Here is a 26,607-nt window from a genome sequence, read left to right as displayed (position 1 = left end):
TGGGGTGGGGGCGTCCTGGTTTCCTACAAGAACAGCATCTCTCAGCTTGTCCTCTGGCTGTGATCTTGCAGAGGCTTTCAAGGAGATCTGCCCTGCTGGCCATGGCTATACCTACTCAAGCTCAGACATCCGCCTGTCCATGAGGAAGGCTGAGGAGGAGGAACTGGCCAGGCCCTCGAGGGAGCAAGAGCAGAAGAGCAATCGGACCCTGCCTGGGCCAGCAGAGAGGCAGCCACTCCGGGCGGCCACCGACACCTGGCTGGAGGCCGAGACAATCCCTGACAAGGGTATCTGGGCTGTGGGGGTGCCTGAAGGATTCCTCTTCCTCCTCGGGTTACATCTCAATAGGCCACTGGGTGTTTATCCTGGATCCGTGGGATCCTATCTGTGGGGCATTAGGAAAGGGAATGTGGGGCAGCAGCACCCAGCCCTGAGAACCGGCTCTCTTGGCTTGGCATGACAGCAAGCCCTCACCCCCTTCCTCTCTCATATGGGGTCAAGATGTGCCCACATCCCAGGGAGTTGTGGAGGTGGGAGAGGTCAGCGGCAGCCCCCCCAACCCAGCAGATCAGGTCTTTCCATCCCCTGCCCCTGGCCATGCAACTTCTGGGGTGCTTGCTGCAAGGCCTGAAGAGCTGACAGGTGGATCCTGGGGAGTCTGAGTGCTTTAGATCCCCTGCCCTGGCCTTAGAGTTAGACCAGTAACTCCAGCTCAGCTGCCTTGGACCCAGGAGGCATGGGGCTGGAAAGACTCTGGGCTTGGGGCACTCCTGGCAGGTGCCTTGGGAAACCATGCGGAAGGCACGCTCAGGTTACAGGTAGCATGGAGTGCAGGAGGCCAAGGACGTATTAGGACCGGGACAACTATGTGGTGGCCAAAGTTGCTCCAGGAATCTGGAGCAGACAGAAGGGAAGTCTGGACAGAGCCCCAGTCGTCATGGAAACCAGACACTGGCCAAGCCAGGAGCAACTCCTCTCCTTCCTAGAACTGTTCCCAGGGCGGGAGTGGAGTGACTGGGGTGGCCCGGAGGTTGGGAGCACAGAGGTGGCAGTGCAAGGAGGAGGGTTACAGCTATGACCAGTAGGGTGGACTGGCCCTGGAGGAGGTGGGACTCCTGTCACCGGAGGCCTTAAAGGAAAGCAGGAGGTTTCCTCTCACCACGGGAGCCACCTCATGGGCCCTCCAGACCTGGGATTCTGGGATCTGTGGTGGGCAGTCCCATCATGGCGGGAGGGCAGAGACAGGTAGGAAGAGTCCAGGCTCCCTCTGCTGCTGACCGCTGCTCTGGGGACAAGGTCAGGAGGTCACAGACTGGACCAGGCCTGGCCGTGGCGGGAGGGGAGAAGGCAGCCAGACTCTCCTGCCGGAGTTCATGCTCTCACCTTTCCTTCCCAGGTGACTCTCAGACCGGCCAGGTGAGTGAGTCCTCCCACCAGTGAGCTGGGCAAGCGTGGCAGAGAGTGGGACCTGATAGCCACTGAGGCTGCAGGGCAATGTCCTGTGAGGGAGGAGAGAGAGAAGGATGGAGTATGTGTAGGACTTTACTTGGAGAGATGCTGAAGTGGGAGGGTTGATGCAAAGACCCCGCTTTACCCTAAGGGAAGGAATAACGACAGCTCCTGTTTCTTGAGCAGCTGCAGTGCAAGTGTTCTCTCATTTGGGATGGTCTTGGGCCCCTTCAGAAAGGACCTAGGAGTGTGTTTTGTTGGTCCTGGCTGTCACTCAAGCACTGTGGATGAAATCTAGAAGTGGCTCCAGATTAATTCCAGATTAACCACTTCCTGAGCCTGATTTGCTTAAACCTCCATGTCCCCTCTGTGAGTGGCTCCTGGGAAGGTAGCAGAGCTGTGAATAGCCTCAAACCACTTTACTGAGAAAGGGGGATCCCACTCCCTTCCCTGTGCCCAGGATTCCCCCGTAAACAACTGAGTGTACTCCTAGAAAAGCATTCCAGAAGAGTGAATTGTTTCTTCCTTCACCAGTCTGCCCATCCCTACCCTGTCCCCTGCGCCTCCAACCTGCACAGCTGACTGTCCCCAAGCTCTGTTTCTGCAGTGAGATTGTTCTCTCCCTGGAGAACCACGGGTTGTCCTCCCAGGCCAAAGTTCTACTTCTGTGTCCTCACAGTGCCCAGCCCTGCTCCTAGCCCTCTGTCATCCTCTGCCCACTCTCCTCCAAGTTTCCCATGACTTATCTACCTCTGCCCCTGGGCTGTGGTGAGGGACACCAGCAGTGGCTTGGGGGCCCGGCTTCACCACTGGCCCTGGGACCCTGGGTAGGCTAATTAACCTCTGGAGCATCTGTTGCTTTATCTGAGGTCATAACATCGATACAATACTTGCTGGTATGACACTGAGCTGGGCACATTACATACATTGGCTCATTTAATCATGGCAAGCTGCTGTCATAGGATAGTTAAGCAGATTAATTAGGACAGTGGATGTAAAGTGCCTAGCAGCATGTGGTAAGAACTCATCAATACCTGGAATAAATGAAGAAGTGAATGAGTGAGTTGGATGGGAAGCCTGGAGGCAGGGGTGAGTGCAGTGGAAGGAAGCATGTCATGGGGATGACAAAGGAGCCAAGAGTGACCTTCTCCCATTTCTGTGCAGGTCACTACCAGTGTTACCCAAGTACCTGCCTGGGTCCCAGGTGAGTACCTCCTCCTAGCGGCTCCCGGGAAGCAGAAAAGGGAGGGGAGGAGGGACCTTGACCTAGTAGTGGAGTTAGTACTCTTGACCCGATGCCTGGGGCTCAAGTCAGATGAGGGCGTGGATGACATGACAGGTGAATGTTCTATACACCTGAGGTGCTGTAAGGTCAGCGAAAGACCCCTTGATGCTGTGCAAACGTTTCCCCGGCCACAGCACTCTGTCTGCATTCCGTGGTGCCCTCAGCATAGAAGCGAGACCAAAGAGGGTCGAGGCCCAAAGCAGGGGCTGCTCAGCTCTCCAGAGCCCTGCCCGCAGGCGCCTGTCTTCCCTCAGGAAATGGTTAGGGCTCTGCAGAGCCCAACTTGCTGGTCACTGGGGTTGGGGCCAGGGCACTGTTCAGAAGTCAGACAGCTGAGCTTCCGCTTCGTCTACTGTAAAATGGACGCTAACGCCTGCCCTGCTGCCTCTTGAGGCAGATGAGATGTTGATGTTGGCAGCAGAGCTCTGTCAACTGTAAAGCGCTTTGCAGACAGAAGTGGGAACCAGGAGACTGGGCTTCGGCTCTGTCTCTGACAAGCTAGCTGGCCTTGCACAAGTGGCCATCTCTGCAGGCCTCAGTCTCCTGCCTGTGAATGGAGAGTGAGATTGGATGCGCTAAGACCCGTTAGAGCACTCAGATTCTCTGACTCTCTTCAGAGCCAGGTTAAATTCAGGAGACTAGGAAGCAGAAGGCGTGACCCGCCCTAGGCTCCACCCCTGGTTCTCAGAGTCTGGAACAGTAGGACGAGGGAAGGGCTTCTGCCAGCATCTCTGGAGGGAACACTGCCTAGGGGTGGGAGGCGGGTGGCCAAGGGGCTGTGGCCCACCTGCTCCCTCCTCCCTGCTGTTCTGCAGGAGATGCCACAGGAAGACCAACGCCATCACTGCCTGGACAGGGGACTCCAGAGACCTGGCAAGAAGAGCAAGTGACCACCCCCACCGATGTGCTGGTGACCCTGGCCCCCTCAGGTACCTGCAGCCAGCCCCAGGAGGTGTGGCTGGTGAGAGCCGACTCCAGGGCCTCTCCAACCAGTGAACAATCTCTAGTGAATTCCTAGCCAGGCCCACCACCCCTGGCTTCATCTCACAGAGAGCACAGGGTGCCCTTAGTGAGCACAGGAGTCCTGTCCAGAGGCCCGGCGAAGCCAGGAAGGAGAAAGAGAAGGGATGTCTTGGTGGAGGGTCTTACTCAGAGGCCTCCCAGGAGAATCCAGGGGGCCCTCTTGAGGAAAGCATGTACAGCCTCCGGGAGCTTGGCTCCTCCAGGCTGTTGACCCTGAGTCGGCTGAGTGCCCTGGCAGTGGGCAGCCTCCTGCCCACAGGGAGGGCCGACTTTCGGGAAGAAAAACAGTTCCAGTTCTCAAGGTTGTTTAACTGCTTGGGAGCCCGTGTTCCCTGCCCCTGGCCAGCTCCAATGGTGAGGGGGTGTGGTATGGAGGAGATCCCTGGCAAATCCACCTTGTTCTGGAATGTGCCCTCCTCAAAGGCTCATTGTTTGGTGACTTGGTTCAAAAGAAGCTGCTGCTGCTCCCTGTGCACGTGTGCACTCACGTGTGCTTATGTGTGTGGGCTCACGTGGGCTCACACGTGCACCCTCACGCCTGTCTTCATCAGGGGCTTGCTGATCTCTGAACCTCACAGACTGAGGTCCCCTTGGGGGAGAGGGGTATTTCCAGATTTCCTCTGGCAAAGGAGAGACCCTGCAGCTTGGTGGAACAGTCCAGAGAGTGTGGAGTGGGGTTGGGGGTTTGGCTTTCCCAGGCCAGGACCACGGCGTCCTCTCTCAGGACCTCTCTCTTGGCTCGGTACACTGCTCCAGGGAGGGTCCTCGTCCCTCCTCTGCTCAGCAGGCAAGATGAGCTGGGTTAAGGGGCTCAGCTGGGAATTCTGAGTCTCTGACAAGGAAATGGGGCCTGGAAGCAGGGACGGGGGCGCAGGAGGAGGAGCTGAGCCCAGGCCAGGCTCAGCAGCAGCTCTCAGCCATGTGTGGGGACAGAGTCCCCCCCAACCACCACCCACAGTCTTTTGCCTGATCCCCTTTCTCCCCTACTGTCCCCAACCTCACCCCTTAGGAGGATATTTAGAACCTGGCTGGGGATCCCCACAAGCCCCCAGGCTGACACAAACTTAGAGCCCAGGCGAGGGACTGGGTAGCCTTGCAAGTAGGCCAGTGTGCACATTCAGTTCAGTCCAATGGTTACATGCTGTGAAGCTCCCCTGGCTGCAAACACAGGCTGCATCCCTACTCATTCCCTTGGGTCTCCAGGGCTTGGTCAGTGCTGTGGGCTGGGCGAGGGAGCCCTGGGTATGTGGGCTTCTGGCTATGACCTCAGGGCAGACCCAGAGGTAGAAAGCATCACTCATTCATACAGTCATTTGTTCATTCAGCATGTTCTAAGTGCCAGGTTCTTTTCCAGTATTAAGGACACAGTTCAAAAAAGCTAGAGTCTGCCCACTATGCATCCCCAGCCCCGACTCCTGGTGAGTCTCCAAACTCATTCTGAATTCAGCATCTGTCTCCCTATTTTTTACCCCATTACCAACCACCCAAGACAGTCCTCCTTTAAATTATTCCAGCAAGTTTCTCAGGGCCTCCTGTGCTTCCCCTCCTAGTCCATCTGCCATCTTGCTGCCTTTCTGAGCAAGATGAGTGGTGTTTCTGAGACGGCTATGATCACACCCCACCTTGCATGACTTCCTTGCTTACAGGCCTGTCGCTACATGGCATTCAAGGTCATGCTCAGGTGGGCCCAGCTGACGTCTTCTCTCTTCCCTTGATAGTTCTCCCCAAGCCTACTCACCAGATCTGTCTATCTGTCTAGGAGAAACTTGGCAGGAGTTGCCGGGGAAGGGAAGCACTGGGCACTGTGGGTGCGATCCGTGTCCATATTCAGGGTGAGGTCAGATTGGAGGCCTCAGAGGGGAGGCCCTTTGCTGGGACATGGGACATAGGTTACTGGAACCCAATGGGTCTCAGTCAGAGGGATGCACTACTGTGAGCTCCATCCTGGTAGGGCTCAGGGCTCTGGAAGGAGGTACTATGGGGTCTCATGCAGGCCATGCTATACATGGATGTGGGAGGGCCCAGCAAAGGGTGGAGTGAGGCTTCTGTGGGTCCTCTGAGGCCCCTGGGCCCTGGCCCCCTGATTCCATTGTCTTCACCCATCCCCTACCCACCATAACCTCTGCTTTTCACTGTCTCCCACAGGCATTGACAGATGTGCTGCTGGAGGCACCAACATCTGTGGCCCAGGAACCTGCGTGAACCTCCCAGATGGATACAGATGCATCTGCAACCCTGGCTACCGACTGCACCCCAGCCAGGCCTACTGCACGGGTACTCACTCAGGGGTTGGGGTGGATGAGAGCAGGGCTGGGGGACAGAGGCAAGAGTCCAGGCAGCAGAAGGTCCAGACAGTGGTGTGAGCTGGGAGGTCGAGGAGGAACACAGTCTCGGTCAACAAAGCTAACCTTAACCTTGAGGAGACCACTCTCTAGGAGCACCATCTGATGAGTCTCCAGGACTCCAGGAGAGTAGAAAGTCAGCCCAGGGCCCCTGACGGGTGCCTGGAGCCCTCAGCTCTGACATCAGCCCAGCCCTCAAACGGGCCATCTTGCTGCCTGCAGAGCAGACCCAGGTCTGCCCTAGGTGTACCCAGCGCCACCAGGGCCACCCTGGGGAGAAGTGTGGACCTGATCCCTTCCAATATTTTTATACAAGGGAGATACATCCACTGTGGTCTTAAAGGAGAAAGGAAGTGATCTTGGGGCCACTGGAGGAGGGGGTCATGGGGCAGGAGGGAGGTGCTGGGCAGCTGCCCCAGGCCCTTAGTACCTGAGTGGGCCCAATGGGCTGACTTCGTGGCTCCCAGTTTTAGAGATTTTTCATTTCCCTGGCCTCCTCTTCTCCTTCATCCCTTCCTTGCACCCTAGCACCATCCTCTGTCTAGCCCTTAGCATGGATGGATTGCTGGAAGGTGCCCAAAGAAACGCACTGCTGGCTTCCCTGACCTCCCTCCCCACCTCTCTCTGCTCAGATGACAACGAGTGTCTGAGGGACCCCTGTGCAGGAAAAGGGCGCTGTGTCAACCGTGTGGGCTCCTATTCCTGTTTCTGCTACCCTGGCTACACACTGGTTTCCTCAGGCTCCACGCAGGAATGTCAAGGTAAGCCGAGCCCACCCTTGCCTCTGGGATGGGCACAGGACCCTGCAGATAATGTTGGGGTGAAAGAGGATCCAGGCGTTCACAACAGCCAGCCACAGTGCGGCAGTGTGGGGAGTGTGGGGGCCGCAGGAACAGAGACCTCAGCTCTGACCTGGACCTGGGAGGAAGCCGACCCTACGCTGAGACCAGAAGGAAAGGTATGAATCTGAAAGGCAGCCACATTCACAAAGGCTCCAAGGAACTGTGAGGGGGAGCCAAGAGTCTGAGGGGGTCCAGGAACATGGCTGGAGATGAGGACCCAAATTCTGAGTGACAAGGAGCTGCTATGATTTAGGTAAGGATGGGACTCCTGGCAGACCAGGGAGCAGGCATGGCTTTGCAGAAGAGCAGGGGTCCTCAGCAGCTCAGAGATGCCTGCGAGGCTTTGAGCTTCCCTGGGAAGCTCTGCATGGCGCCTCTGGGTAAAGATGCTCCCAACACAAACCCTTTATTATGCAGCATCTATACTATTGTACAAAACACTCCACACACATGTTTGTGAATGAGCTCACAGAGAACATGATGCAGTGCCTTCTGTAAGATCCGTAGCCCCCTGGGAACCCTTCACCTGGAGAATGACACTGCTGTTCTTGGGGCTCACATTACTGGTTCGGACTGGGTCAGGGCAGCTGAGGGAGTCATTCACAGGCGCCTCCTGGAGGCGGGGGAAGCTGTGTATCCTGCCATTGCCAGGGTCTCCTCAAGTTCTCATCCCCCAGAGATCTGGTCTGCAGAGAGCAAAGCCACCCAGGTCTCCTCACCTGATTATGGGGGGAGGGCAGTGAAGGAAAGAAACCACCTAACTGAGGAGTGGGAGAAGTGCGTGCATCGCTCATTCTGCACTCAAGTCTTGAGCAGCCACGCACCAGGTGCTGTGTAAGGTCTGGGGATCCTGCCATGAGCGCAGTGTGAATGGCGCCTCTGGGGGATGAGGAAGCAACTGGTTCTATATGGAGGAATGTGCGGGGCTGTGCAGGCTGGGACAGAGTAATAATGGCTACCATTTAATGAGCACTTCTTCTAGGCCCGCACTGTCCTAGCACTTTATTTGATGAAGTTCATCATCCCAACCCCCTACGGTGGAAATCCTTATCCCCATTTTATGGTTTAGCAAACTGAGGCTCAGAGAGGTGCATTGAAACACTCAGGGACCTCATGACTCGTTGCGGCAGAGCTGGAAACAGAATCAAAGTCATTCTGGCCCCAAGCATGGTTGGCTTCCAACAACACACTGCTTTACATGCATAGTGAAGGAAGGGAGGGGGCAGAGGGTGTGCCAGGGAAAGGGAACCATTTTTGCAAACAGCAGAGGAATGGACAAGCCTGGCAGGCTCTGGGAATAATGATAAATCCAGTGTGACTGGAGCGTGGGGTATGTGGAGGAAGTGGCAGGAGCTGAGGCCAGTTTGTGAAGTGTCTTGAGTGCCAGACTGAAGTGGTTGGACACTGGCCTGCAGGCAGTGGCAGCCAGGAGAGGTCTGTAAGCAGTGGATGGCAATGCGGTGAGCTGGCTCTCGGGGAGGTGACTCAGGCAGCAGCGCTCTGAACAGCCTGGAGTTAACGAGAGGAGAGGCTAGGGGCAAGAGGCTTCTCTGGGCTCTGCAGCCTTGGCAAGTTTGGGCCAGAGGTACCGTTCGCTGCAGGCCCAGCCCGGGGTGCTGGCCAGGACAAGCAGTGGCTGCTGCAAGGAATGGTGTTGCCAGGACTGGCCCAGACAAGGGGTTCCGACAAGTGCCAGCCTGGGTGTCTGGGATGTCTCTGCCAGATCCAACAGCTGGGGGAGGAGGGAGGCAGCTCAAGGTCAGCTGTCAGTGCTTCTCCCAGTGGGGCCTGGCTGCCATCTAATGAGACCTTCTCCAGGACAGCCTCCACTCTCTAAATTTTCCCAGTCTTGTAAAACAATATCTCATTATTTTAATCATTTATTTTTATTTAGGAATTATTTCATTAATTTATATAATTAGTTAAAATAAATGATTACGATTCCTAGAATTCAGATTAATATAAATGTAAATACTTGGTTGAAATAAATTATTTGAATATTAAATATTTAACATTTACTTTACTAATAAGTACGGTATCTCTTTGTACGTCAGCCGTTGGGTTTCCTTATCTGGAAATAGTTTACTCCTGTCCTTTGCTCAGTTTTTCAGTGGTGGTTGCTGTTTTGTCTTGTGGCTTTTTAGACGTTCTTTATTTATTCCAGATACTTGGCTGGGTTTAGATATTGCAACTCTCCCAGTTTGTCCTCTGTCCATTAACCTTATCCACACGTCCTTCTTTTAACAGAAACCCTTAATTCTGATGTATGGAAATTCACCTTTTTGCCTTATTTTTTTACGCTTTCAGGGCCTTATTTAAGAAGTCCTTCCCCATCACTGTCACAAAGATATTCTCCTATACTTGCTTTTATTGAAGTTATAGTTCGCCTTTCATGGCATGCTTTAATCTATCGAGAGTGCATCTTTTTATGGGTGTTAAGGTCCCGTTTTTTTCTCTGTCCACTTCCTTTTTTCTCTGTAAAGCAGCTCGGTTTTCCCAGCCTCATCTACTAGGCTGTCGTCCTGACCCCACCGGTTTGTGGGTCCCTTATCATATTCCCACACATGGCTCCACCTCTGAGTTTCCTTTTCTCTTCCATTGGGATTAGAGTTTCTCAAAGGGAGGGCCGCTTATTTCTGAATTGCCTGGCAAGTTATTAAAATGCAGGTGCCTGGGCCTGCCCAGTACTGCTAGGGCAGAGTCCCTGGATGTGGACCTGAGAGTGTGCATCTTATACCTTCTGCCAGCGACTCCGCTGTGCACTAAAGTTTTATGAAGTACTTCTCAGCTGAAAACCCTGTGCATAAACAAATTGTTATTCTATTCATGCAATAAGCATTCTTTGGGGTTCTATGCTAGGCACTGGGGACACTAGGATAATAAGGCACATTCTCAGCAGTAAGGGAGAAAAAAGCAAGTAAATGAACAGTTACTATAAGGACTGGATCCTATGGCCCTGGAAAGGGGCATATGGATCAGAGGGGAGAGGTCAACCTCACCTGAGAGATGAGTAGGAGACAGCCAAGCTGGTCGATGGGAAGCCACTCCAGGCAAGGGAACTGTACATGCAGAAGCTCAGAAGCAGATCCTGTGTGGCTGAGGCTAGGAGGTGGGTGAGAGGCAGGAACCAAGCTGAGAGAAGTAGGCAGGGGCCAGATCATGAAAGATCTCACCTGCCAGGCCGAGGGGCTTGGATTTTATGAGATAGGTTTAATGCCAGAATAATAATAATAGCTAACATTTCTTCAGTGCTTACTTTGTGCCGGATGGGCGCTGTGCCAAGCCCTTCACCTAGATTATCTCATTTAATCTGTACAAGGACTCTGTATAGTGTTTGGACCAGTGCTGGGGGTGAGGGGCAAAGGTGAATCCTCCATCAGTTTGACTGTGGGGGCACGGAATGGGGAGTGGCCAGAGCAACCTAGAGTTGATCAATTGAACCAGTCCTTGAAATGGGAGTAGCACTCTGCTGGCCATCAAACCAAGCAGAGGCGTTTATGTGAACAAAGGTTTGGAGGCTAGACCAGTGGGGATCAGCGAATCCAGCAAGGCTGGAGTCAGGTGGCAGTGGCCTTGTGAGTCCGGCTGAGCAGCAGGGAACCCTGGTAGGTGTGAAGCAGGGCAGTGCCATGACCAGGGTTGGGCTTTTGAGTCATTGTAGGGCACCAGCATGCTTTGGGACAATGGAATAAACCACATCGATAGATCCACAGCTGCCTAAGATGCTGTCTCTCACTGGCTGCTTAATCTCTAACCTTTGAGAAGGGCCCTAAGAACTCCAGAAACAGAGCTCTGGGGGATGTATTGGGGTCAGAAGGGGGACTTTGTTGGCCTCCTCAGATCATGCCATATGGACTGCCACCTGACCTCAAGACCAGCCCTTATATCAGGGTAAGGAGACAGCAGTGAGGGGCCTCAGGCCCCACAAGTAGCATCCCCTGGGAGAAAGGACTCAGGGGTTTGCAGGGGCCTGAGCTAGATCAGTCTCGGACCCGGCATAGGAGCACCCTGCCAATCATGGCTGCAGCAAGGATGCCTTCCTTGCCTGGGCCTCAGCATGGGCGTCCTTGTCCTCGGCCTCTGAAGGGACGCTCCAGGACCCCCTGCAGGGCTGACCCCAACTTAAGACTTTTCTGTGTGTTCACAGACATAGACGAGTGTGAGCAGCCAGAGGTGTGTACTGGGGGGCGGTGCACCAACACGGAGGGTTCGTACCACTGCAAGTGTGACGAGGGCTACATCATGGTCAGGAAGGGACACTGCCAAGGTAAGGAATGGGATGCCCCCCCGCCATCTCCTGCTCCCTCCCCACCCTCTCCCCTTCCAGCTTATCCCAGCCTGGGCCCCTTGATGCTAAGCCCACGCCTAGGGACAGAGCCCATCTGGGAATTCCAGAGCCCTTCTGTCCTCTCAGTGAGATTTTGGCATCCTGTCTGCCCCTGCAGCAGGGGAGCACAAGCAACTTTATCTACATGAGACCCTAGGAACATCCCTTCTCTGCCTCTCTACCTTGAGTCACGTGCTCTCCTCACGGGGCAGAGGAAGAGTCGGTCTATCTGGGATGCTCCTGGGCTCTGGCCTATTGCTAAAGCTTGTTAGGGTGTGAGTGCCTCAGGGCTGGACCATATCCTTAGATGACCCATGTGTGGACGCCTGATAAATGTCCATGTGTTGGACACCCCAGCAAATGTTAGTTGAATAAATGAGTGAATGAACCCTGATCCTTGTCCCCTTTCCTAGGCCCAGTCAAAAGGTGGCTGTGACATTGACAGCTGGTCTCCTTGCAGACTGGCTTGGCACTATCATGCCAGCTCCCAGCAGCTGTGTCACTGTCACCTCCCTGCCAGTTTGGGTGTCAAATGCTTAAAAGAGGACTGGGTCATGTTCTCCCAAGACTGGCTAAGACAGGAATAAATGAGGGCAAATTAAAGCTCTCTTTGGAAAGAAATCCTGTCCCAGACCCAAGATTAGGCCAGACTCCTCCCAGCCTCCAGGTTTTTCCTGGCCAGGACTTGCTTGGATTCAGAGGGCCCTGGAGGTGAGGCATGAGCTGGTGTGCCTCGTGAAGGGAGAGACCCCCTTCCCAATACCACTGCCACAGAAGCAAAGTTCAGAGTCCTAAAAAGTCTCCCCTTACAAAGGGGAGAGGTGGCTGGGGTGTAGGACAGACAACTATCTGTCTGCACCCCCAGAGTGTCACCTTCCCCTCTCAACGCCTCTCCCTTTAAAACTCAGGCCTCCGCATGATCAAAGCGAGAGCCCCTTCCCTTGTTCTCATGAGCATGATGGAGACAGCAGTCTAGCATTTTCCAGGAGAAGGGAGAGGGAGGGAGTTCGCATTTGATGGCACCTCCAGTGCCACGTGCTGTGCTAGGAACTTGATAGATTACCTCGTCGAAGCATCACAACAACAAGAGGAGTTTGACGTTAGACTTTATTAAAAAGAAAAGCAACATGAAAGGAAATGGACCAAGAGAATACCAGACATTAAAAAGATCAGACTTACGCGAACTACTGTCTGTGTAAAGGGCACAGGCTCTGGTGGAGACAGGCTTGGGTTTGGCTCTCGTCTCGACATCTGAAATGGAAACCATAATGCCCATCTCAGAGGCTCATGTGAGGACTGCATAACCTAACACCCACACCGCACGCGTACAGCCCTCAGTGAATAGGGACAGTGTTACTATCTGAGGGCCCCGTTCTTTTTCACGTCTAGACTCCTCCACACCCTGGCCCACACCTCTGGATTGCCCCCTTCCCTTCCGGAGGAAAGGATCCAGACACACACCTCGGCTGGGAGGTCAGGCCGAGTTCCCAGCCCAGGGCAGACGCTCTGAGTCTGTTGAAAGAAAGACTGATGTAGCCTGCACACTTCTCCAGGTTTCCATCAGTAACCACAGACCCGGCCCATCTCCCTGGGAGCCCAGTCAATTTCCTCTCCCTCTTTCTTCTTTCTCCAACTAAGAAACCACTCTCTCCACTTAAACTCAAAGACTCTGGTGAAAGGCCTGAGTGGTCTGGACAGCGGCCCACCCAAAGGCTCAGTGGCATTTCCGTTGTACCAGGACTCTGGGTTCCCACGGAAAGGGGTTAGATTCCCCTGCAGACTGCCAGGGCTTTGCTGTCCCCTCCCACATCCAAGGTCACCTGAGCTTCTGGCCCTGACTGGGCACCCTCCCCATCCTGTGAGCTCACACGGACCAGAGGCGGGTGCCCTTACATTCCTCAAGCAAAGACTGAGGCGCTGGTCAGAGAAACTCCAGGATCCTCCCATGTCCAGACAGCAGGGCGGCACAGTGGTCCCCAGGGTGGCTGTTTCCATGGGTCGTCTGGGGTTTCTTCAGCAGCCTCCTACGAAGAGGGGGTGAAGTTTTTGTCACATGGTCTCATTCCTTGGTCAGCAAACACTTGTTGAATGCCAGCTGGTCCCAGCCATGGGCGAGGAATATAGCAATAAATAAAACAGCTCCTGCCCCTGACCACGAGGGTAAAACCTACCAGAACATACCATAATCTTAGGTTAAAATTCAAACCCTGGACCAGGCAGAAAAATCTGGCTCCAGTACAGGCACCAAGAGGTTGGTGGAACAGCCTCAGGATATCTGGTGACATTAGAGCGTCTGCCCTTAACACGGACTGATTAGAAGCGGAATCCACATCCAGAACCTTCATCTGGCACCTTTTGTCTGGTTTGGCTAAAGGCTCTGTTATATCCACTCCCATGAAGAAGTCCACTCCACCCTGGCTCAGGTGGAGACTAAGGGCTGCTTTGATCTGCCCTCCGTCTCCCACTTGCTGACAGACCTCTCACATATGACAGTCCCTGGCTGGGCCTCTGGTCCGAGGAAGGAAGCCAGCAGGGGTGTGCCAGGATAGACCAGGTTATGCTGCATTAAGAAACAATCCCAATCTTAGTAACTCAGAACGCAGCAAAGTTTCTCTCCGATGAATGTCACAAGTCCATCGTGGGTCAGCTGGGGGTCCTGTCCCACGTTTCCTCATTCAAGAAGTAGGCTAAAGGAATAGCCAGCATCCTGAATGTGACCTGCCTCCACGGAAGAAAGGGAGAGAACTCTGAGGGTTGCACACAATTAAACGCTTGGGTCCATAAATTACACACATCATATCCACTCTTAGCTCTTTGGCCAGCGCTAGTCCCCTGACCCCACCCAACCACAAGGGACCAGGAGGCACAAGCCCACCTTGGCCCAGACAATGGAGAGCTGGGATATTTAGTGAACAGCATTAGCACCACACGTCTTCTAATGCCCAACATAAGATGCTTCATGTACCACCTCCACAGATGCACCCAAAAATCTGGGGCAGGACAAACCTCAGGGCTCTTTGCTTCTGGTAAATCTGATCTGTCCTACACTGCCTGATCCCTGTGGGAAAGGTCCAAGAACTTCATTTTTTTCTCAGTATGGTCTTAGAGGAGGACCCTTGCCTCATTCTCTTTCTCTTCATTTCCGAAGTCTTGCATCCCTGAAGCAGGGATTGCTTATCATTCCCAATGGCTTTGCCCACCCTCCTTCTGGTACCTCAGGCAAGGCCAGCAGGCCATGGTGCTGGCTGTTCTCTCCTGGGTGGCCAAAGTTGGTGGTCCTGGATCCTTCATTTCCTCCATCTCTGTCTCATTCTCTCCATCTCCGTCTTTATAGAAGCCCTTAGAATAATTAGGCTGGTATTGCCACAACCCAGCTAGGGGCTCTTGGCTGCTGTCTTCCAGAGATGAGCCTTATCTCAGTGTTCCCAAGATTACCTAGGAGTTCTGGGTAACTCCTTGCAGATACTCACCTGAATAACCATCTGCCCTGTGTATGTCTTACTCTTCTGGACCCTCAGGGTGAAGTTTTGGCCTTGAGAGGGCCCTGTTCCCTGGGATAGAGGGCCTTTATGTGTCCTGTCTTCTGCAGACCAAACAACCTCAGGGCAGACTCATTTTCACCCTCAACTTGAGGGCCCATGTCCTGCTCTGTAACGACAGCTGCCCACTTTAGTCCCTTTGCAGCAAGCCTGTGTTCTGACCCTTGGCCCTGCCTCCTGCATTTCTTCCTGGATGCTGAGTGGGTCTTCCTCCCAGGCAGTAGGGCCTCTGAATCTGTGTAAATTGATGGACTTCCTCCAGGAGAATGACAATGACTCATTTAGGAAGAGTAAATCCTCCTGTTTCCTCTGGAGCTCAGTCGAACTGTCTGTCATGAGTAGTGACTGGGAGCCTCAACACTGGGCCAGAGGAGCGTAATGTCCTCCTGTGGTCCCAACCCACAGTTCTGTCCCTGCGATATGACCTCCCTAACTCCCTAGGTCCCCGGATGCCTTGGATGATGGACTCCCTGATATGTCAGGTCACATGGGGAAGAACCCTGCCTGCAGTTCCTGGGAGCAACATCTCCCTCCTCCTCCTTGTTCTCACTCCCTGGTTGGGCTCCTCCTCTCCCTCCATGGGTCCCCTCTTCCCTTGCTAGGCCAGTGGGTGCTCAGGCTCATCTTTTCTGGCTGACTTTCCTGGATCTCACCAGAGTGGGTACTGGTAGCCCTGCATGGTTCTTGGCTGGAAGCAAAGTCTCCTCTCTAGCAGAGAAGCCTTGCCAGCCTCCACCTTAACTCTGCAGCAGCCTCAGGGCTGGTCTTGGCTGCATCCAAGATTGGACTCACCCTCAGTCCCTCTTCCCAGTGCAGGGAAGCCCCCTTTGCCTTCATTGCCCAGTTGGTGATCTATGCTGGGGCCTCTGCTGTGCCAAGCACAGCCGATCTTAGTAATTGTCACCACTGTAACGGAACAGGAGTCACCAAGGGAGATACGGAGGCCCTTCCCAACAGTCCACAAATAGAGCTCTCTACCCTCCCATACCTAGTGGTAACCACAGCCTCCTGTACCCACCCAGGGAGTCTCCCTTTCTAAAGTTCTTCCATCTCTCTCTTTTGTCCAGGACAGTGGGTGGGGGGTGGAGTTGGGAACACAAGACAACACTCACTTTTTCCTAGTTTCCATCTGTACAGAAACTGACGTCCCTCCCTCTCCCCAGCCAAGGGCAGGGTCAAGGATTTGCTTCCTCACCGAACTACTCATGTGCTGTGGTTCCCAGGGATGACCAAGGGAGGGGCTGTTATTTTGCAGATATCGACGAATGCCGTCACCCTGGCACCTGCCCTGATGGGAGATGCGTCAACTCCCCTGGCTCCTACACTTGCCTGGCCTGCGAGGAGGGCTACAGGGGCCAGAGCGGGAGCTGTATAGGTAAGGGCTGCTTGCCAAGGCACAGAGAGGGCTGTTTGGCCTTGGGACCTCTGGTTAAGCTCTCACACAGGGAGGGAAAGAAGTGGGCAGAGGAAACGGCCTAGAGGCTATTCTCCCCCATGATCCAGCTGGGTTCCCAGATGACGTCGGGCATGAGATGGGTGTGCTTCAGTTACTGCTGCTCTGCCCTCTGAATCAGCTAGGGTGGGGGCCCTTTGGCTCCTTGGCCATATCCGTTCAGAAGCAACAGCCCAAGGTCCCAGAAACTTCTGTGGCTGGATCCTGCTGGGTAGAGAGAGGTGCCGAGCATCTTAGGAAGAGGCTGACTTGGGTGGTGTGAGCCAGCAGCCAGTCCCTGCTGTGGTTCCCACAGAAGAAGCGTCTTCTGCTCTTCGGCATCTCCACAGCAATGTCTAAATAGCAATGCCTAACTGAGCTGTGGGTACTCTTCTCCCTCCAGAGGGGGCTATGTGTCAGCTGTAGGAGGAATGTTCTTTTCCCTCAGCCCCCTCAGGAAGAAGGGCCTGGGGTTCAGAATGCCAGCAGGGCCTGAGTTGTGAATAGATGCTTTGAGGCTCTGGAGAGGGCAGACATTTCCCAGGCCTTTGAGACTGCCACTCGGCCACCCAGGCATAGCTTGGCCTCCCTCTGCATTGCCCACTCACCTACTGATGCTGGTTGTTGGGCTGGAACCTGGGATCATACCAGTTCAGTTGGCAGGTAGGAAGCCAGAGAGATTTGGACCCACTGTAAGGTGAGTCACGGGTCTTGGACACCTCACTCTGGGTGTCCTCAGATGGGCCAAGCCAGCCCAGGGCTGGAGGACCTGGCCCCCTTTTCTAGGACATATGCAGGGTGCTCTGTGTTACTAGATAGAGCTGAAGTGAGCGTAGGGGGCAAAGGCACCCTGGCCTGCTTAGGTGGGTGGGGCAAGGAGGAGGAATGACCCCATGGCCTTCCCAAGGTGGCCTATTGCTCCTCTGAATGCTGATTCCCTGGCCTCATAATTGAGATGCTCTAAGCCTGACAATGGGGGCTGCATGAAGGAGAGGATGTCAGCCTGCCCTCTTGGACTTCTCTCCCACAGATGTGAATGAGTGTCTGACCCCCGGGGTCTGCACCCATGGAAAGTGCATCAACCTGGAGGGCTCCTTTAGATGCTCTTGTGAGCAGGGCTACGAGGTCACCTCAGATGAGAAGGGCTGCCAAGGTACTAGATGCTGAAGCACCTTCATCCACAAGCAAATCAGCCCACAGCTCCTTCCCTCTGCACACACACTCCTAATCCACCTGTAGTCCTGCATCCCTAACCATACTGACCCAACACAGCCAAGACCTGTCCTTTCCCCTACCCTGCCCTCCTGTCAGTCTCTGGCTATCCTGCCATGTCTGTCCTGCAGAATCCCACACAGAACTCAATGGCCTGTTTCAGATGTCGACGAGTGTGCCAGCCGGGCCTCGTGCCCTGCAGGCCTCTGCCTCAACACTGAGGGCTCCTTCTCCTGCTCAGCCTGCGAGAGCGGGTACTGGGTGAATGAAGACGGCACTGCCTGTGAAGGTGACACTGGGAAGGGGGTTGGCAGAGGGGAACTGAGAATATAGGCCTTCTTACTTCCCAAAGAACCCTCAAGTTTGGAGGTGAGGACAGGAGGAAAAGGGAGTCACAGAGCCCAGAGGGAAGCGGATGGTAGAGCTGCCCAGGAGCATTCTAGGGAGAGGGTGCTGGGGTTGCCCTATCGAAGGCCCAGAGCCAGGGCCTGCCCTTCCCCAGGGGCCCAGAGAGAATCCTACAAGCTCAGGGAGGGAGGCCAAAGGTATGGGGAGGCTCCTGCCTCATCACGTGGAGGGAGCCCTCCCAGGCCCTGGGTAACTGGCTGGCTGTCTGCCCCAGACCTAGACGAGTGTGCCTTTCCGGGAGTCTGCCCCTCAGGAATCTGTACCAACACTGCTGGCTCCTTCTCCTGCAAGGACTGCGAGGAGGGCTACCGGCCCAGCCCCCTGGGCCATACCTGTGAAGGTGAGAGCGCCCCACGGGGGAGGAGAGCATGGCTAACCCATCACCCTCAGAAAAGGGAGTGACCAGGACCCACCAGGGGCTGTTTTAGACCAGGGGCCCTTCTGTCCATCTCGGATGGCGGGCCCACTGGGGATACCTATGCTCATCCCTCCTCCAACAGGAGTCAGAAAGGTGACTGCAGACCTGGGTCTAGGGGCCAGTGAGCCCCTGGCTTACAGGCTTCAGTGTGTGTCAGCATTGCTGGGGGAGTTTGTTCAACGTGCAGCGTCCTGGGCCTTGTCTCAGACCTGTTCAATCAGCTCTGCTGGGGGCCTACAGATCTGTTTTCTAACAAACTCCCCGAGGGTTCCTCATACATGTGCGTGCTGAGACTGTAGTTTGAAAAGCATTGGCCTGTACCAGGTAACCTGTAGACCAATCTGAAGAATCTAATTTCTGTTACCTTCTCAGGTTCTCTGAATCTGTTTCCTTGATTTATTTCTCATTTGTTTTCCCATTGCTTCTCAGTAAAATCTAAGCCATCTCAGCCATGACAAGGGAAGCAAAGTTTGGCCACTCTAGACCAGGGTTGCTGGGAGAGGCTGAGTGTCCCTAAGGTGGGCATTGTGCGGGCAGCTGCAGAAGCCCAGCCAGAGGCAGGGGGAGCCTGCTGGGCTGGGGCAGAAGTGCAGGGAGCTGCAGTCACTCTGCTCCCCAGAGTCTCCCTCACCAGCTCCTCTCAGCTGTGCGGCTTTGTAAGGGGATGATGCCCCATGGGTCCAGTCTCCTCAGGCCAGTGACAGGCCCTCTGGAGACCTCCGCATTGGTTCTTGCCCTTGGGAGTTACTGCCATCGGCTGCCTTCCTCCCTGTGTGACCTGCAGATGTGGATGAGTGTGAAGACCTCCAGAGCAGCTGCCTGGGAGGCGAGTGCAAGAACACAGCTGGCTCCTACCAGTGCCTCTGTCCCCAGGGCTTCCAACTGGCCAATGGCACCGTGTGTGAGGGTGAGTGGCTCAGGTCTCCCCACTGGAGACTAGGGCAGTGAGTGTGTGGGGAGGTGGGAACATCCCCAGAAGGTACCGCTGCCTATCTTCTCCCTGCAGACGTGGACGAGTGCATGCGAGAGGAGTACTGTGCACCCCGCGGCGAGTGCCTCAACAGCCACGGGTCCTTCTTCTGTCTCTGCGCTCCCGGCTTTGCCAGCGCAGACGGGGGCACCAGCTGCCAAGGTGAGAAGCCAGCTTGGCCATGTCCACTTGCCAGCAGCAGGGGGCGCTAGAGGCTATGTCTAGAGTACTGAAATACAATGCTCACCAACCCAAGGATGGGAAGATGGGAGGCTGAGAGTGACGAAAGAAAGCCAAGTGTCAGGGAGGGACTCAAGAGTCTTTCCCCAGGGCCTCTGAATGATGTCTACGGCAGGCATGCACCCTCAGAACTCTCTGAGTGTCACCCTTTGACAGAGGCCCAGTTCCGAGCCTAGCCTCTGGCTTCCAGCTCTGGACTCTCTCTCAGATCTTTCAGCCCTTTCCTACTCCAAGCCACTCCCTGGCCCTCCTGTGGGTTCCTCGGGGCCCAGAAGAAGCTGCACAGAGCCCTGGGACTCATGGCTGGGTCTGCTGACAGACGTCTCTATCCTAGATGTGGACGAGTGTGCAGTCACAGACCGGTGTCTGGGAGGGCACTGTGTCAACACGGAGGGCTCCTTCAACTGTCTGTGTGATACTGGCTTCCAGACCTCCCCAGAGAGCGGGGAGTGTGTGGGTAAGGGCTCTGCCAGGGGGAGCGGACAGGGCTCTGCCCCGCCCCTGCCCATCTCCACCCCTGCCTGGTCCTCAGCTCCCCGGGACCAGGAACTGCAGCTTCTGGGAAGCAGAACTCTTTCCACAGATTAATCATGCAACGGATAATGCAATTACTGAGCCTCTGCTGACTCAGGGACTGTCTGAGGATGACAAAATGAAGACAATCATAATCCTTGTGCTAGCAGAGCACACAATCTAGTTTTTAAAGCCAAATTGATTCAACAGACATTTATTAAGCAGCTGCTGGGTTCAATGTCTTTTGCTAGGACAAATAGACAGTTATGGACAATCTTGAAATTGCAAAGGAGATATATGAAGACTACTCTCTGTAGTAATACACGTTGGTGAAGGTTTTATATAAAATATAAAGTCTGCTGTAGGGAGAAAGGGGGAATGTCACTCATCCCCCTGGGTCAGGGGAAATGATCCTGAACTTGAGGTTTTGGGGTTGAGATGAGCACAGTTATTTGGAACAGATTAAGGACCCCAAAGGTTGTGGGGCATGACCTTGTAATGCCAGAGAGGTGGGGCCAGAGCAGTGACCTGGCCACTTCTGTCCCCTCTCATGGCTCTGGGGACAGATATTGACGAGTGTGAGGACTCCGGAGACTCGGTGTGTGGGGCCTGGAGGTGTGAGAACAGTCCTGGCTCCTACCACTGTGTCCTGGGCTGCCAGCCTGGCTTCCACGTGGCCCTGAATGGAGACTGTATTGGTGAGTAGGGAGGGGTTGTTGGAGGTGAGAGGCTGAGGACACCTATTTTTCACATGACCAGCTAGAAATTATTTTCTCCTGAGGACACTATTTTTGCAGTTTGGATATTTTCTATACACAAAAACTGAAGATGAATGTTAATGTTAGAGTTTTCTTGTCCTGTGTTTAGAAGTTACTTTCCACAGATCTTGGTGTTCATAAATTAATAAGTATTAATAAGTATTGCCAGTAAATAGAGAGCGAGAGCACACCTTACACTCTGGTCCCCACTGTCCCACAGACATAGACGAGTGTGCCAACGACACTGTGTGTGGGAGCCATGGCTTCTGCGACAACACCGATGGCTCCTTCCGCTGTCTCTGCGACCAGGGCTTTGAGACCTCGTCCTCCGGCTGGGACTGCGTTGGTGAGAAGCCTGCGGAGTAGCCAGGCTCGGGGCCAGCGAAGGCCATTGGGCCCTTTATCCCATCTCCACAGATCTTGGCCATCCTGGATAGAGGCCCTAGGGCCCTCCTCCTGAAATGTTCATGGTCACACGGCTCTGTAAGAGGTCCTCATAGAGTGGGCGAGGAAGGGAGAATTCAGCTCCACCCTACAGCTGGCACCTTGGCCAGGCCGGCAGAGGAAGCATGGCCACATTCTACCAGCAGGGGGAGCAAGCACACTAATGAGGGCACCACCCTTCTCCACAGACCTCAGGGTCTCAAGAGGCACGTTTCCAGAATGTGCACAGAGGGAGGAACCCTTCCTCTTTGTCCATTTAGTGACTCTTATCTGCCACCCTTCTTCTCTCCCTTCCCGTGTCCTCTGTTCATCCGTTCCTCCTTCCTGCTAACTTGGCCACCTCTGCTCTTCCCCCAAGGCCTAGCCTGTTTCTTTTGGGGGATCTAATAAGGATCTGCCCGCTGGGCTGGAGGCAGGGCCAGGGGGCCTGGGCTGCCTCTTCTCTGCCCGTGAGCCTGTTCTCCTGCCTGGCAGACGTGAATGAGTGTGAGCTCATGCTGGCCGTGTGTGGGGCGGCGCTCTGTGAGAATGTGGAGGGCTCCTTTCTGTGCCTCTGCGCCAGCGACCTGGAGGAGTACGACGCTCAGGAGGGGCACTGCCGCCCGCGGGTTGCTGGAGGTGAGCACAGCCCATACTCCACCCTGTTATGCACGACGACTCTATGGCTGACAAAGCGCTTCCACTGCCCCAGCCCAAGAGGGAGCCTGGGGGGGGGGGGGGGAACTGGGGCAGTGTGGGCAGGGGTGCAGCTTAGGAATGGAGTGTGGAGAGGCAAGGAGTCTGAGTGTGGCAAATGTCAAGACAGGAAGGGGCTCTGCTCTAAACCAGGGAACAGCCAAGAGGCTACAGGGCTGTGATGACCCTACAGGAGGGTCAGGAAGCCCTGATGCCACTTAGGGGGGCCCCAGTGATCTCAGATTGACCTTGGAAGGACCCTCAGTCCAACGGCAGGGAGCCCTCGGGCTGAGGGAGGCCTTGAAGCTGAGCTAAGCTCGACTCTCCCTCCCTACTCCACCCCAGAGCTGCCGGGTTCAGCCTCTCACCCCAGGCTGGACTAGGACTCAGCTGGCCTTCTCTGACTTGGGGAAAAGAAAGCAGGACCAAGGATGAGGCCGGGTGGGAGGGGCTGGGGTACGGTGTGGACAGAGAAATGGGCAGAGGGCTGCGCACATGGTATGCAGGGACTGTGGGCACCCCACTAGAGTGGAGGAAGACAGGGTGGAATGCTGCAGAGAGGAACTGGGGTCAACACCCTGTGATGCCACTTAATAGCTGGTGGCTGTGGCAAGTCACCTGGCTTCTCTAACCTCTGTAAAAGGGAGCTGATGATAATAATACCCACATCATAAGGTTGCTGAGAGCATCAAGCGAGGTAATATAGGTAAAAGCATTTTGTACACTGCAAAGTGCTATATAAATGTTAAATTTTAAAAATACATTCAAAGGCTAGGGTGCCCCAGAGAGGAACAGACAATAAAAGGGGCATCTATCACACATAGGTCAGAGTATCCCCGAGGCCCCGCCAGGGGACCACCTCCCAGGCGCCACCCGCATGGAATGCTACTCCGGGCAGAACAGCCAGCCACACTGCTCCAGCCTTCTGGGCCGGAACACCACGCAGGCCGAGTGCTGCTGCACCCAGGGCGCCAGCTGGGGAGACGCCTGTGACCCCTGCCCGGCTGAGGACTCAGGTAAGTCCCCAAGGGTCCCAACTCCTCTCAGGGTCAGCTCTTCAGGGTGACACGGAAAGAAGGGGAGAGAGGAAGGGGGCAGAGCTCTTCTCTCTCTGAGCTTGGATGCCTCCCTGCACAGTCGAATTCAGCGAGATCTGCCCTAGTGGTAAAGGCTACATCCCTGTGGAAGGAGCCTGGTTGTTTGGACAGACCACGTACACAGGTAACTCCCTCTTCCCCAAACTCCACTCACCTGAGTGGGCCCAGCCTGGTCCTCCTGGGGAAGCTCTGCATGCAGCCTCAGCCTCCCAAGCCGCTTGCACCCTTCCTGTCCTGCAGGGCCGACTACCTGCAGACTTTTAGCTGGAAGTTCTGACCTGAGCTCCTCCTGGAGTGTCCCCACAACCCCACCTCAGTTTCTCTGCTCCCCCGAGGCTAAACCTTCCAGGAACAAACTATGATGCCTTGACTAACCCGGGCAGAGGGACAGAGCTGGGAGTACTGCTGTACAGAGGCCAGAGACAGCTGCTTACCTTCCTGGCCTCGCTTACACAGCCAGAAACTTGGGGGAACCCATATCAAAGTGGGTAGTTCAGGTACGAGCCCTTCATTGCCCTGCTCCTGAAGCTGGAGAAGGAAATAAGCAAAACAGAAGTAGCTTCTCGAGTGCTTGCTGTGTGCCAAGCACTACTTGAGGTACCTTACGTGTATTAACCTTTAATCCTCACAACAACTGTAAGAGGTTCAGCAGCAGTGTCCACATTTGTTAGGTAGGAACTGAGGCAAGAACTGAAGCAACTTGCCCAAGGTCACCCAACTAGCAAGTGGCAGGGTCAGGACTCAACCCAGCAAGTCTGGCTCTGGAGCCCCTAGCCTTAGGGAGCACTCAGACTGCTTCTCACCTTCCCCTCACCTCAGCTCTGCCCCCCACAGATGCCGACGAGTGTGCAATGTTCGGGCCTGGTCTCTGCCAGAACGGCCGGTGCCTCAATACGGTGCCTGGCTACATCTGCCTGTGCAGCCCTGGCTACCACTACAATGCTGCCCACAGGAAGTGCGAGGGTGAGGACACACGCCACCCCTCCCCACCCACCTCCCCGGCCCCTGGCTGAGTGCTCCCCCAGCCCTTGCCAGCCAGCCCCATTCTTGCTGTGAGCTCCCCATCCTGGGGAAGATGCCTACTGCAGCAGGCAGGTCTGAGGTGAGGGGAGCTCAGGGGCTGTCAGGGATTGCACAAGGGGACCTGTTGGAAAGGCATCCCTGGGGAGGAGCCTCCCAGGCTGACCTGGGGCAGGGGAGGGGGAGGCAGGGTGCTACCTCTTCATCATCAGTTACTGGAAAACCCCCTTCCATAAAGGTGGTCTGTGGGCAGGTGCCTTGGCACTGCCCCACATGTTCCTCCCGTCTTCCTGCCACTGCAGATCACGACGAGTGCCAGGACATGGCCTGTGAGAACGGCGAGTGTGTGAACACGGAAGGCTCTTTCCACTGCTTCTGCAGCCCCCCCCTCACCCTGGACCTCAGCCAGCAGCGCTGTGTGAACAGCACCAGTGCCATAGGTCAGTGGGCCTGGGGCGGCAGGGCAGTGGGGGGCGTGGACCTGGGCTGGGGGTGCTCATGTGCCTCTGTGCCCTGTGCCACCAGAGGACCTGCCTGACCACGACATCCACATGGACATCTGCTGGAAAAAAGTCACCAATTATGTGTGCAGCCAACCCCTGCACGGGCGCCGCACCACCTACACAGAATGCTGCTGCCAGGATGGCGAGGCCTGGAGTCAGCAGTGTGCTCTGTGTCCCCCGAGGAGCTCTGGTGAGGGGGCGGCCGGTGCCTGCTTGGAGGGAGGGGGAGACACCTGCAGAGCTGCGCTGGGCCCAAGGGTAGGGATGCCCTCACCCCATAAGGGCGGATTCAGAAAGGAGTAGGCCCATCAGAGTAGTGGCCCTGTCTTCCACCCCTGCTATCTGGGGACAAAGTGGGGCAGAGGGTGGGATTGGGAGAGAAGCACTGCCAGGAACTCTCAGAGGTCACCAGTCCTAGCATGCTGCTTTCTCCTAGGGGCAGTGAGCTGGGGGAAATAGCACAGCAGGCTTTAGCTGGCAGGGGTTGTACCCAGCTCCCTCTCTCCCTCTTCCCTGACAGAGGTCTATGCTCAGCTGTGCAACGTGGCCCGGATTGAAGCAGAGCGGGAGGCCGGGGTCCACTTCCGGCCAGGTTATGAGTATGGCCCCGGGCCCGAGGACCTGCACTACAGCCTCTACAGCCCAGATGGGGCCCCCTTCTACAACTACCTGGGCCCCGAGGACACCATCCCTGAGCCACCCTTCCCCAACACAGCCAGCCGCCCAGGGGACCACACACTGGTCCTTGAATCTCCCCTGCAGCCCTCAGAACTCCAGCCCCACTATGTGGCCAGCCATCCAGGTCTGTGTTGCTGCAAAAATGGGGACGAGGTGGGCACCGAAGCTGTTTCACTTCCGTCTCCTCCACCTGCTGATCACTGCCAGCAGGGTGAGGACGGGGAAGGGAAAAGACCCACTGAGCCCTCTCACGGGTCACTCAAGGGACAACTCAAAATGCCTGAGTCAGATCCTCACAACTCCCCCTCATAAACCAGCACAGGGGACACAAAGAAGTGCAGGCCACCGTCCCAACCTCAAAAGCTTCCCTGTGGGATTGAGAGAGCAAGAGACAGCGGGTACACTCCAGTCTGTTGTTCTCCCTCCACGCCACTGAGAGTATGCAGAATAACCTGCTCTCCAAGTGAGCTGAAATGAGAAGGACGGACTTCTAATCCCTTTAAAGCCCCACTGTGCTGACTCGGTTTGTAAGTGGCAGTGAGCCCAGCACTCAGGACTTGGATGGACGGACGTGGTACCTGCCACAGCCATAGCCACCGTGTCAAACTGATTAAGACTGCACTGAGATTAGGGAGGGGGTCTTTTCCAGGGGCGGGGGGTCACTTAGAGAGAGAAGAGGGTTAGGTATATCTCACAGAAGTTTTGCTGTGTGTCATGAGGGTAATCCCCTTTTGCTGCCAATCCCCTCCCCACAAAAAAAAAATATGTAAAGATTTTAAGGAAACACCCTACCACCAACCACAACAAAACCAAAACTAGAGAGACACCCAACCCAACATTGTGGAAGCAGTGAATCCCAGCCTGCCTGGAGGCTTCATTTAAAGGCCTCCCCCACCTATAGTGACACACAGTTTTTAAAAAGAGTATTGCCTTTTGTTTTAGCATCTTTCTGTGAGAGTTTTTTGACTCTCCCCACTCCCACCCCAGAGTTCAATAGGAGCTGCCCTTTGCAGCAGAGGGTGAGGCTCCCAGGGTTGGGTACAAAGCCTCAGCTTCCTTCTCTCTCTGACCCCCTCCCACCAGAGCACCAGGCTGGCTTCGAAGGGCTTCAAGCAGAGGAGTGCGGCATCCTGAATGGCTGTGAGAACGGCCGCTGTGTGCGCGTGCGGGAGGGCTACACCTGTGACTGCTTTGAAGGCTTCCAACTGGACACGGCCCACATGGCCTGTGTGGGTAAGTTTAGAATCAGAGTGGCAATGCAGAGGGGCAGGTTGGCCCTGATGGCTCCATGTGGAAAAGTCAGACTGGCCCACTGCTCACTTAGGGATACCCACTGAACTTAGGATAACTGGAAAATCCACTGCTGCCCCCTAGTGGGGCTGTCTGGTGCCAGGCTTGGTGGTAAGAAAGCTCCAAAGGTCTAAGGCTGTAT

General features: G+C 55.2%; 1 protein-coding gene and 1 long non-coding RNA gene across 8 annotated transcripts in view; one reads left to right on the top strand and one right to left on the bottom strand.

Annotated features, from left to right (window-relative positions):
* LTBP2 (latent transforming growth factor beta binding protein 2) overlaps positions 1-26,607 on the top strand; it is a 100,390-nt gene that overhangs the window by 70,613 nt on the left and 3,170 nt on the right. Inside the window, exons 12-35 of one of the 7 annotated variants that reach the window (XR_006886327.1) lie at positions 72-287; positions 1,397-1,416; positions 2,614-2,653; positions 3,550-3,663; positions 5,903-6,031; positions 6,732-6,860; positions 11,089-11,208; positions 16,063-16,182; positions 17,270-17,392; positions 17,615-17,740; positions 18,074-18,199; positions 19,062-19,184; positions 19,284-19,409; positions 19,822-19,944; positions 20,567-20,698; positions 20,979-21,104; positions 21,677-21,820; positions 22,702-22,893; positions 23,015-23,098; positions 23,809-23,937; positions 24,297-24,434; positions 24,520-24,687; positions 25,018-25,328; positions 26,259-26,408. Coding sequence is in view for 6 of the 7 variants with exons in the window: in XM_046647545.1 (XP_046503501.1) it covers positions 72-287; positions 1,397-1,416; positions 2,614-2,653; positions 3,550-3,663; positions 5,903-6,031; positions 6,732-6,860; positions 11,089-11,208; positions 16,063-16,182; positions 17,270-17,392; positions 17,615-17,740; positions 18,074-18,199; positions 19,062-19,184; positions 19,284-19,409; positions 19,822-19,944; positions 20,567-20,698; positions 20,979-21,104; positions 21,677-21,820; positions 22,702-22,893; positions 23,015-23,098; positions 23,809-23,937; positions 24,297-24,434; positions 24,520-24,687; positions 25,018-25,386; positions 26,259-26,408 (3,267 nt within the window). In the remaining variant the exon portion in view is untranslated. Of the gene's footprint in view, positions 1-71; positions 288-1,396; positions 1,417-2,613; positions 2,654-3,549; positions 3,664-5,902; positions 6,032-6,731; positions 6,861-11,088; positions 11,209-16,062; positions 16,183-17,269; positions 17,393-17,614; positions 17,741-18,073; positions 18,200-19,061; positions 19,185-19,283; positions 19,410-19,821; positions 19,945-20,566; positions 20,699-20,978; positions 21,105-21,676; positions 21,821-22,701; positions 22,894-23,014; positions 23,099-23,214; positions 23,453-23,808; positions 23,938-24,296; positions 24,435-24,519; positions 24,688-25,017; positions 25,387-26,258; positions 26,409-26,607 lie in introns of those variants that run through there. The other 6 variants (XM_046647545.1, XM_046647547.1, XM_046647546.1 and 3 more) reach the window with 6 other exon arrangements.
* On the bottom strand, positions 12,358-16,054 carry LOC124230971 (uncharacterized). The gene is made up of 2 exons (XR_006886328.1): positions 13,162-16,054; positions 12,358-12,519 (listed from the first exon to the last, which is right to left on the bottom strand). It is a non-coding gene; the product is annotated as an uncharacterized LOC124230971 (long non-coding RNA).

The sequence above is a fragment of the Equus quagga genome, chromosome 20 (genome assembly GCF_021613505.1).
Source record: "Equus quagga isolate Etosha38 chromosome 20, UCLA_HA_Equagga_1.0, whole genome shotgun sequence".
NCBI lineage: Eukaryota > Metazoa > Chordata > Mammalia > Perissodactyla > Equidae > Equus > Equus quagga.
The sequence above is the reverse complement of the archived record's forward strand: the minus strand, read 5'-3'. Positions and strand labels throughout refer to the sequence as shown.